Source organism: Xiphias gladius, chromosome 19 (assembly GCF_016859285.1).
Source record: "Xiphias gladius isolate SHS-SW01 ecotype Sanya breed wild chromosome 19, ASM1685928v1, whole genome shotgun sequence".
In the NCBI taxonomy this organism is placed as follows: Eukaryota; Metazoa; Chordata; class Actinopteri; order Istiophoriformes; family Xiphiidae; genus Xiphias; species Xiphias gladius.
In genome coordinates this window covers 4,900,616-4,911,358 of record NC_053418.1, presented here as the reverse complement: position 1 = coordinate 4,911,358, position 10,743 = coordinate 4,900,616, and the positions used below count along the sequence as shown (strand labels likewise).

Below are 10,743 nucleotides of genomic sequence, written 5' to 3'. Positions count from 1 at the left end.
TATAGGTATTTATACCTGATTTGAGCATTTTATACGCTACTTTATACTTCACCTTCACTACATTTCGGAGGAAAATACTGCACTTTTTACTCCACTACGTTTATTTAACAGCTATGGTTACTTTACATAGATCATACACGGAAAATCTGTTTAGACAATAATACATTAATGATTTTCTATAACATGTAAAATAAATTTAAATATAGAAGGTACTTGAAAGTAGCTCCACTTTGATGAGCTACAACATTAAAACACTGCTTGCATGTTATTAGTAATAATAATCTGAAAATATATAATATGACAATATGACACTGACAATGCAATTCGGTTGCCTAATGCGTGGTTTTAGCTTTGAAGCTTGCTGGTGAATTTTTTTGAATTTTCTGAACTTTACATTATTAAAATTGTGAGACCAGTATGTAGCTTTGCTGCTTTAAGTAAAATATCTCAATACTTTCTCCATCACTGCCTCTATGATTGTCATTTATACATGCAACGACAGGGTGGCGCAAATTACTGAAAACCATGAGTTTATCATTTTTGTGGAATACAGGTTACTCATCTTTTTGTTCACAAGCTGCTGAAATATTATTGTTGGCACTTTATTCTTGGTGATATGGTTAAACAAAGTCAAACAAAATACCATATACTAGGATTACCAAACATAATAACACAGTATACCAGATAACGTGGTCACAGAAGGTGAACTTGTGTCTGTCTAAAGGAACTTAATAAGTTGTAACAAAATCACAGCAAAAGACATATTCTGTAATCACCTAATCAAACTATTCTTGGTCATCGTAATGAACAGAAATGTTCAAAATGCTGCATATGAGATGGAGACTGATATAAAAAAAATGAAAGCCAATGACGGAGACAGGGTGGCGAAGAATAAGAAAGGGGAAGAGGTAAAAGTTGCACAACACAGGTTTTGCCATCAACAAAATATCACATCTACAGCTACTAAAAATGTCCAGTACACTGCTGTGCTTCCACTTGCCCTGGCCCGCTACTGTCTGTAGATAAAGCCTGGGAAGTGCCACTTTGTCTTTTTAGGGCAGTGATCCTGTTTCTGACATAGTCCTTTACACCTTTCCACGAACGGGTTCTCAGTGCTTTTGGTTCAGCCTCAAGACAGTGAATGCAGTCGTTTTTCTGAGGCACCTTGTGTCCTTGGATGAAATGCATCATGTGTCTCTCAACAGCACGGACCTCTGCTTCTTCCCATTTGTGTTTGCCTTTATTCTGAAGCCCTGCGGTGGAGAAAGCAGAAAGGAAGGAGCTTCTGTCACCACCGAAACGACTCTAGAAACTGGAACTCTGTATTCATGTCCACATTTGTCGACTCCAAACAAAGACAACACAAAGACTCCAAACCCCAAAATCCTATCTGTCCTCACCGTCCAAATTTTCGTTTCGTTTGTTTTGAGAGCAAATTAAGCTTGGACAGAGGTGAATAATAAATAAAAACTCTTGGATTTACTTTGCCTCATCTCCCCTTTGATCTTTCAAGTTGAGGGCTATCACATCGGTGTTCAGAAGTCAGTCTGCATTTATTACTTAAATTTAACCCATTAAACGGTGCAATTGGAAAATTTAATTTCCTTAGAAGATCAACAACCCATTGAGACACACATTCCAGACAATTAAATCCAGGCAGTGAAAAAAAAACTGAACTATAATCATAATCAAACAATAGTTGAGAAAGACTAATATCATAACATTAGGCAATGGGACACATGTAACACCACTGTTGTGTTAAAAAGACAAAAAAATATCTTTATATAACTCGGACAGGTAAGAAGGTTGGCAAGTCAAAAAATCCTTGCACCTCTGTATGGAAACATGGCAGCAGAGTATCTATAGTTGTTTCTGCAGAGCACCTTCACTCCTGAGATCAGTAATATAACTCTGTTGTTTCCTTTTCCCCTGACCTGCCTTCTCCTCTTGATTCTAATTTATTAAAAAACACACTAGAACTTCTAATCTTTCTAGTGAGTTACTGTTTATCTAACATGCAGTGCATTCAGAAAGTATTCAGACCCCTTCACTTTTTTCACATTTTGTTATGTTGCAGCCTTGTGCTAAAATTGTTTTTAATTCATTTTTTTCCCCCTCATCAATCTACATTTGATACCCCACAAGGACAAATGTATTAAAAAGGAAATACTGAAATTTCCCATTGACATAAGTATTCAGACCCTTTGCCAGGACACTTGAAATTTAGCTGAGGAGCTTCCCAGTTCTCTTGAGCATCTTTGAGAAGTTTCTACACCTTGACTGGGGTCCACCTGTGGTAAATTCAAGTTATTGGACATTATTTGGAAAGGCACACACCTGGATATATGAGGTCTCACAGCTGACAAAGAAAGTGAAGGGGTCTGAATACTTTCTGAATGCACTGCAAGTTTGCGTGACTGTCCATTACTGTGAAGAAGGAACTCTCAGCCAAAGTGAACATCTAAAAAGAAAGGGACAGAGAGACTGTTAATGATCACCATTACTACCTTTGTTGCCTGAGTTGACAGATTTTGGAGGTACAGTCATGTCGGTGCCTGTTGTTACTCCATGTGCTTGTTGATATAAATCTGCTGGTTCATAGCATGCAGCGGAGAGCTCAGTCTGATCCCATGATGCAGCCTGTTGTCCCGTTTCACGTTGTAATCTCGCTGTATTGATGAGAAAGAAAGTCTTCTTTTACACATGCCATCTACCTATACACACACATTTCCTGCACATAAGTTTCCAGCCTTACAGCCATTTGGTTGTGCCAACTGCATCTGTTACAGCTGTGCCACACCCTCCATTCAATGCCAAAAAGTTGCTCTGTGGTCTCTCCTTTTCACCCCGCAGGGTCTGTATAACATCAACATCTGGCCCCATGCTAGTTGATTGTTGAATGTAGCTCTCAATTTACTAAGATTTTGATTCGTATTTCATCAATTGATCAGTGCTCTAATAGGTAAACCATTTTCCTCAGGATATCAAATTAAATTTACAAATGAAAACTATTCAATAATGCTCAATTTTTTTAGTCCAATTAAAAGGTTTTTAGAACTGCATGTTTTCAAACCCAGATTTATGTGTATTCCAGGTTCCTGCATATGATTTTATTTTACAGCAAACGATGGTGGTTGCTCTAAATTAAAGCGCAAAACTGTCGACTGCACTGGTTGATTTAGAAGTTATCGACAATGCTTTCAACATTGCTCAAAGATCATTAAAATAAAGTCAGCTGAAACATCAGAAAGTGGTCTAATTGTGTATTTTCAAGTGGAAAATGATTGTCAACTGCAGGAGATCATAATAAAGTCCAGTGTCTTGTGTTGTACATGGTGTATATTCTCTAAGCAGAGAGATAAGCTCTTTCTCAAAATTAAGCATGTGTAACTTTCATAAGATGATGTATCCCCAGATCAGTGCGCTACAGTTTGGGCATCAGGAAATCAGCAGTTACACAGCAGCTGTATGACAGGTAATGTTCAGAAACCAGTTCTTTACACACAGGTTCTTCAGTGAAGTTAAAAGTGTGTGGCTGCCCAAATAGTGAGTTAAAATCATATTCTTTAATACTTACGGCTCTTCGTACTACACATAACCACAGACTGTCACCTTATCTAAATCCTGTATTTAAACCTTAACTGTGCAAAACGTCACTTTGGTATTTCGGCAGTTATACTTGTGAAATGCCTAAAAGCTGAAAAAAATGTGATTACCTCCAGAGTCCATTTCAACTTCATCTGGTTGCATGTCGCCGTCCTGTCGCAGGATTCGGACTTGATTGTTGGGTCCTAAAATTTGGTTGGCCTCATCTTCATCCAGGTTCATCAGCTGCAGCATTGTTGCGTAATGCTGTCGGATCTTTCTAGATGTCAGCGCTTCAGGGTTTTTAGCTCCACATTCTTTGACATATTGTTGGATGCAATCTGACCCTTTGTAGGCAGACAGTGCACTTGGTCGTCCAAAGAGAAAGGGATTCCTACTGGGGACTCCACATGTCTCACGAATCTTTACGAGAAGCTCCATAGCCGACGTGAATGAGGGTTTTAGTAAAACAGGGACCATTCTCCCACAGTTCCCTCGTATGTCAACTCTAGTGAAGAACCCGCACATGGTTCTTTCCAAATCTGAGACGGACACATCCATGTCATCGAACACGTTTGACTTTTTCCGTGACATAAACGTTGTTAGCTGAATCGTTGACACCTCTCCGGGTTTTCTCCTGTTGAAAATAATTGTCCGGGCAAGTATTACCTTGGCCAGAGCGGCGTAGTTTTCTGCAGAAGGGCTGTCTCTGAGTTTTTTCTCAGCAAGAAGATGAACATTCTCCATGTGGAAATTCAAGCGCTTCACATCTTGAGCAAAAGGCACCTTCTTTTCTGTGGTCAATTTTGTTTCCCTGAGAGTTGTTAATGCACCTGAAGAAATGAGCTCATTCCATTTCTTCTGGTACACAGAGAGGAAACTACGCGCAGACTCTGCCAGACCTGCATCACCACACTTCACTGCGTTACCCTCAACAATACTACAGGCCTTCTGTAGGTGGTAGCCAAGCTTAAGGGCAAGTGAAGGAATGTTGTATGTTTTGTTTTCCGGGTCGTAGCCTGCCAGGACTTTCACCGCAGAGACCACATGTCGGAAGCTCGAGGGGTAAAAGAAGTCCTCCAGGTTCTTCAGAGGAGTTATTTTTTGAGCTTCGAGCACAAGTCTTGCTATCTGTCGAAGGTTTTGTCGTATATAATCATGCTTCTTCACATCAGATCCATGCTGATTAAACATTTGCTCTCCAAACTGCAAGATAACCCTGTCATCCATGACAGCCTGTGTTACCTCATCGTATATCATCTCGCACAGGATGCTCTTAAAACCATCACTTATGCCAAGATCTCCTAAAGTTTCAAGCGCACACCGCGATGCGATGCGCTTTCTTCCAATCTGCAGTTCATTTTCATTCCTCACTTTCTCTGGGCACATTCTCATGTGTCTGTACAAAGCTTTCTTCACATAAAGACCGTGACAATAAAGACAATGAAGAAAGTCTTTGGCTTGTCCAGTCCTGTTTGGTCTTTTTCGGACAGCAAGTTGTCCCTTCCCTGTTCGCAAAACATCTTTATTATGCGCAAAGTTTCCTTGATTTATTAGTTTGTTCCATATCTTCTGTCTTTCTCTGGAATGTATGGGATACTGAAATGCAACTGCAACCTCTGCTTTGTCACTGTGGACTGTCTCTAAATGCCGTGCCATTTTGGCTAGTGGCTTAGAGCAAAAAAAACAGTAATTCCTCTTGTCGTAAACACGTTGCGCTTTCGAATTTGAGGTTGGCAACACTACAGGTTCAGAGGACTTCTTCTGATTGGCTGCACGATACTTTTTTACAACCTCGTCCTTGTACAAAGAACTTCCCGATTTATCCTTTTTTTTTCGTGACTGAGGAGGTTTTTCGTCCGTGGGGGTCGAGGAACCGCTGTGACTAGATTCCTCTGAAGAGCCCCAGTCAGTGTCAGATCGGAAATCAGAGAAGTCACCTTCACTGTTCGGTAAGTAATCAGGATCACTGTCATCCCCTGACTCGGCTGAGGTATTTTCCTTTTTCTGAAAAAAGTAAAAACAGTTGCATGTGGAAACACGGTCACAATCTGTTACTGCAGCAAATATAATTCTACTAAATATTTCTATTCAATATTATATATTTCTAAACATAGACACATATCTAAATGTAAACTTCGAATTTTAAAAAGATGCACAATTAATTTTCATTTGACTTCAATTTAAAATATTTCATTCAGGGATGTTTGTTAAGTTTGTATTCAGGTACAGAGGACTTCCGTAAACAACTACAAAACGAGATTTTTGGAATAACATCGTGCAAGTGCTCTGAAGTTATGATACCAGAGACCAGGACTATACATGTTTAATGTTTGTCATTAACAGTGCGATTTTCAGCATTCACAAATTGTTCTTGCTCTGCTTAAACTGACATTATGTCTTGCTGCCTTCATATTTTCCAAAATCCACTACTACCAGAGTTTGAAGACTAAAAATGAAACTTATTTAAGTGTATTTACAGTCCAGACCATAAGTATTTGGAGTTACACATTTTTAGTTCTTTTGAAATAAACTAATTGTTACTACATTAAGTTGCCAAGTACTCATTTATTTAAGTGGGTTTACACCACAATAGAAAGAACTGTGTGGGAGAAATAACCCTTGTAACAGGAGTGTACATTTTTATATATATATATATATATATATATATAGACACAGACACAGAAATATTTATTTATTTATTTATTTTCTTTTTCAGGGCTGGAACTAACAATTTTTTTTTGTCGATATATCAATTTATGATTTGGCCTATAAGATGTCACAATATAGTGAAAAGTTTTCATCACTATTTCCTAAAGCCCAAGGCGATGTCATTAAATATCTAGCTTTATCTGATCAAGAACCCACACTCTAAAGATATTCAATTTACTACCACATAAGACAAAGAAAAGCAGGAAATCCTCAAGAATGACATGCCGGCACTGGGGAGTATTTGGCATTTTTGCTTGATAAATGACTTAAATGATTAGCATTGATCAAAATATTATAGTTCTGCCAATCGACAAGTAAATTAATTGACAAATCATTTAAGATCTAATATTGTTGTTGATGACATTATTGGCTTAATATGAAATAACAAGCTTAGAGTGCCCAAAAGCCTCAAATGTACAGCATAAACCACGTAAATGCAGCTGATGAACGTAGCCGAAACTAACTGTTGGCCATGCCCTAACACATCCCATGGAAGTGTGAAACTGTTCTGAAATGATGGTAATACTAAAAACCAAATTTCACAATTTTTTAAGGATTTAACAAACAAACCCAAAAATACAGGTGACTACCTCTGATTCTCCCGCTGACATCAAATCCTCGGGAATATCACAGTTCTCATCGTGTTCATTATAGGATGCAGGTGATGAACAATCTGCTGAAAGATTTGACTGTGACAAAAAAAACGAAACGAGCAATGAAAAGAAGATAAGAAATTCTAAAGCAACAGTCAGGGTGACGCTTGACTATCGTATTTTAATGGTCTAAAAATGTACAAACTGAAATAGAAGTAATTTATACAGAGTTAATAATTTAATGTGGAGCTACCTTTGACTTTCTCGCAGACAGCTGAACTTGCTGTGCATCGCTGGTCTTAGTTTGTTCACACTGAGATGAACCATCCATCGACAGAGGAGACAAACAGTGGAAACAATGCTGTGTATTATATTTTTGCGTTTACCTCAGAGATGAATTGTTTTACATCACTGCAAATCAAACTATAGCATAAAAAAAAAAAAAAAAAAGAAAAGAAAAATGTAACCTACCTGGATTGCTGTGAGCAGAGACTGTCCATCACTGCTGTCATCTGAAGGTATTGATTCCAGCTTAGAGGGGGGACAAAGTTAAGTCAATAGGGAGTAACTGTTTAGAATTATTTATAATAAATCTCCATAACAGGGATTTAGGAAATGATTAATAATAACTTTACAGATATATTGGGTAGCAGCTATCTAAGGAAATAATATTGACTTTCTTCAATTAAAAACCGCCCGAACACACTTACAAGTTTATCCATCTCTGCCAGCTGTTTAAGTAGTTGTGCACGATGATATAAAAGTACTGAACGCCATCTCTCATTGCTGGCCTGAAGCAGATGAAAATTAAGAAAAAAAAAAACATAAGAAAGGTATAATGTAATGGAAATGATTTTCAATGAAACTCCACAGGTCTGTAACTCTTTTGGAAATGTCATTCATTTGGTAAATGCTATTGCTCAAAGTGACTTACAAGGTGTACAGTCAACCTCTGTAGGAACAAACTGCTATATAAAAAAAAAAAAAAAAAAAAATGTACCACACCTTAGTTTTATTTTTTCAGATTTGTACGAAATGAAACCACCAAACATCAGACAATCCTCTGTATTAGGTTTTGGTGTTTGCTGTTCATTTCCTCACCAGTGGGATGATGTTCTCCTGCGACGGCTCATTGTTATGATGAGCAGCTGCATCAGGGACAAACTTGCTCACGGCTCCTGAGGAAAAAGGCAAGTAAGACAGTCAGTGTAAGAGGAAATTAGGGGCAACATCCAATAATGTACAGTATTGTAATACGAACTTTTAAGGAGGCAAATATTGGCCATAAGGTTCAAATAAAATAAGAAACTAAATACCTAATCTGAATTTAATCACAGCTGAATTACTTAATGTTAAAATTTAATTCCTAACGAATTTATACCACTTAACTTTTTTTTTTTCCAGTAAATACATTTTTGGGTTCACAAATTCATATATTCAAAATCTATATTTAAAATCGTTCAAATTCAGCAACGCTCAATTAGGACCTAAAAATTCAAGTGAAGTCAAAAAATCTGGTTGCTCAAATTGGCTTGGTCCCACCCAGATATGAATATCTGAGGTGGAAATCCCGGATACCAAGGATAAGCAACCCACCTTTTTAATTACTAAACACTCTGCAGTTTAGACAAATCAAACTCAATACGTTTAACCGCACCGAAGAGGCTTTTCATCCTCCAATATACGACAAACATGCCATTGTAACACACAAGTATTACATATACATCTTACCCCTGCAGTGTGATGACGGTATCCACTGAGGCTGCTCCTGAGAAGTGGATGGGCCATAGCTGTGAGTGTATCCAGCAACACCAGCAGACTCCACATTTGCCCCTTCCAGACTAGCTTGAGATGTACTTACACGTTGTCCACATGATGGCAGGCTCATAGGCAGATCTTGAAGTCCGCTTGGTAAACCCTGATTGGTTAATGGAGGTCGAAATGACACTTTGTAAGGGTCGTGGGGTGAGAGAATTGGTAACTGTTGGGGCCTAGAAGGCTGTAGTCCTTGGTTTTGTTGGGGAAGAGATGGTGGCAGTATAGTTTTTCTTTGGTTTGATGTTAGCAGCACCGATGAAGTATGAGGGCTTTGCTGAGCAAAGGAAATAAGGGGAGAGGAACTCGGGATAGCAGTGTTGGCAAATAACGTGGTAGATGATGGATTGCTGCTAATGTGAGAGTCTTTGTACAAGGCAGAGTGATGTGTGTTGTTTGTGGATGATAACGTGCTAAGGTCGCTCAGACAACTCTGATTGGACGTCTGCAGGTGATCGTAGGACGGTCTCTGTTCAGAAGACGAGCCCAGGCTGAGATGCTGAGAGCCGGCCAGCGGGTTGAGGAGGGGTCCATCACTTGAAGCTGTGGACCAGCCATTCTGGCCCACCCACGACTGACAGGGTATGTGGCTCTTATTTGCTGTTGTGTTGTCCATCATTCTCCATAATCATCATAGTTTTTTCCTTGGAATCTCTTATTTCCTTGGACACAGGTCCAAAATGCCGCTCTTCATTGATCTTGTCCACCACATGGAAGCAAGAGAAACCATACAATATAATAAAATAATTATAAAATGAACAATGCAAGTCTCTGATTACAAATAGCCTGAACTGAGGCATCATATGCAGCCCTAGTTTATAATACCTGACATTTTAAAAATGTAACTAGCCTAATACACATGCCAGGAAGAAAAGGACTCCTGAGATTGCGGATCTTCTCTTGAGAAGAAGAAATTGTTTTACTCAATAGATGTTAAATTTCAGAACATTGTACCAGTAGTTTAAGTAAAACAAATAGTAAGGCTAGAGAGGATTATTAGAGATAAATTACAGATATTAATGATTATTTTCATTATATTAATCTTCTTATTATTTTTTGGATTAACCGCTCAACCATTTAGTCTATAAAATGTCAAAAAAAATAAAAATAAAAATAAACAGCAAAATAACAACCATTACAGTTTCTCAAAATCGATTTCTCGAAGTCCTCAAATCTCGTTTTGTTCAATCACAAGCCCAAGATCCATAGATATTCAGCTTACAATGGCAGAGCGGAGAAGCTGGTGCCAGCTGTTGTTTTTTTTTGTTGTTGTTTTTTTTACTTTTTTCTGCTTGAAAAATAGCTGAAACGATCCGAGTATCACCACAGCTCTCGATTATTTTTCTGTCTATCACCTAATCGATTATTCGTTTCAGCTCTGCGCGGAATTTTAACGTAATCGCTTTCCACCGAAGAAACAGCCCCTTTGAAAACTGCATGACAGTTTTATTTTATAATGCACTGGAAGATCAGATTTAGGGTCAGTGAGGGGGGAAAAAAAATTATTTTAGTTGTTTGGGTGAACCGGCCACCGGAGCCACCTATATCTCCCAAAGTCGTCCGTTGTCATCTGCAGGATCTTATATGAATGGTCACTTGCTTATTTGTCCCGAATCGTTCTGCATTTACGCTCACGGTGGGGTGTGTTCACCCGTGCTTAAGTCGTTTTAACTATGTGCACACTGACAAAATGTAGCGTATGGTTAGTAGTTATTTAGCTAGCTATGTTGGTTAGCTGTTGACGTTAGCTGTTAGCCTGCTCGTCTGTGGAACCGCGGAATTATTCCTACAGGTAACAGTGGCTCCCAAATGACCGGGCTGAAAGAAACAAACTTATGTGCAGAAAATACATCTAATTTTCATTAAAAAAAAAAAAAAAATGTCAGAATATGGGCACCATACCTGCGGACATCGGACAACGGCCTTTGTTTACCTCACACGTTGCTAACATAATGTTTCCCCTTGGTTTTTCAGAATAAGAGTCTCAACTCTGTCATAAATACAGCAGCACATGTAATAAGTGAATGAAAAACTCTCA

At 38.5% G+C, this 10,743-nt stretch overlaps 1 protein-coding gene across 2 annotated transcripts; it reads right to left on the bottom strand.

Annotated features, from left to right (window-relative positions):
- Window positions 1-45: 45 nt before the first annotated feature.
- LOC120805763 lies at window positions 46-10,687 on the bottom strand. 2 transcript variants are annotated; one of them, XM_040156306.1, is made up of 11 exons: window positions 10,608-10,687; window positions 8,752-9,403; window positions 8,622-8,658; window positions 7,992-8,068; window positions 7,601-7,681; window positions 7,362-7,421; window positions 7,144-7,203; window positions 6,888-6,986; window positions 3,717-5,592; window positions 2,508-2,669; window positions 46-1,253 (listed from the first exon to the last, which is right to left on the bottom strand). In XM_040156306.1, the coding sequence occupies exons 2-11, from the start codon at window positions 9,322-9,324 to the stop codon at window positions 964-966; spliced, it is 3,315 nt and encodes a 1,104-aa protein (XP_040012240.1). In that variant the 5' UTR covers window positions 9,325-9,403; window positions 10,608-10,687; the 3' UTR covers window positions 46-963. The 2 variants fall into 2 exon arrangements, with proteins under 2 accessions (XP_040012240.1, XP_040012239.1); XM_040156305.1 differs by having other exon boundaries at window positions 8,622-9,403.
- Window positions 10,688-10,743: the final 56 nt, after the last annotated feature.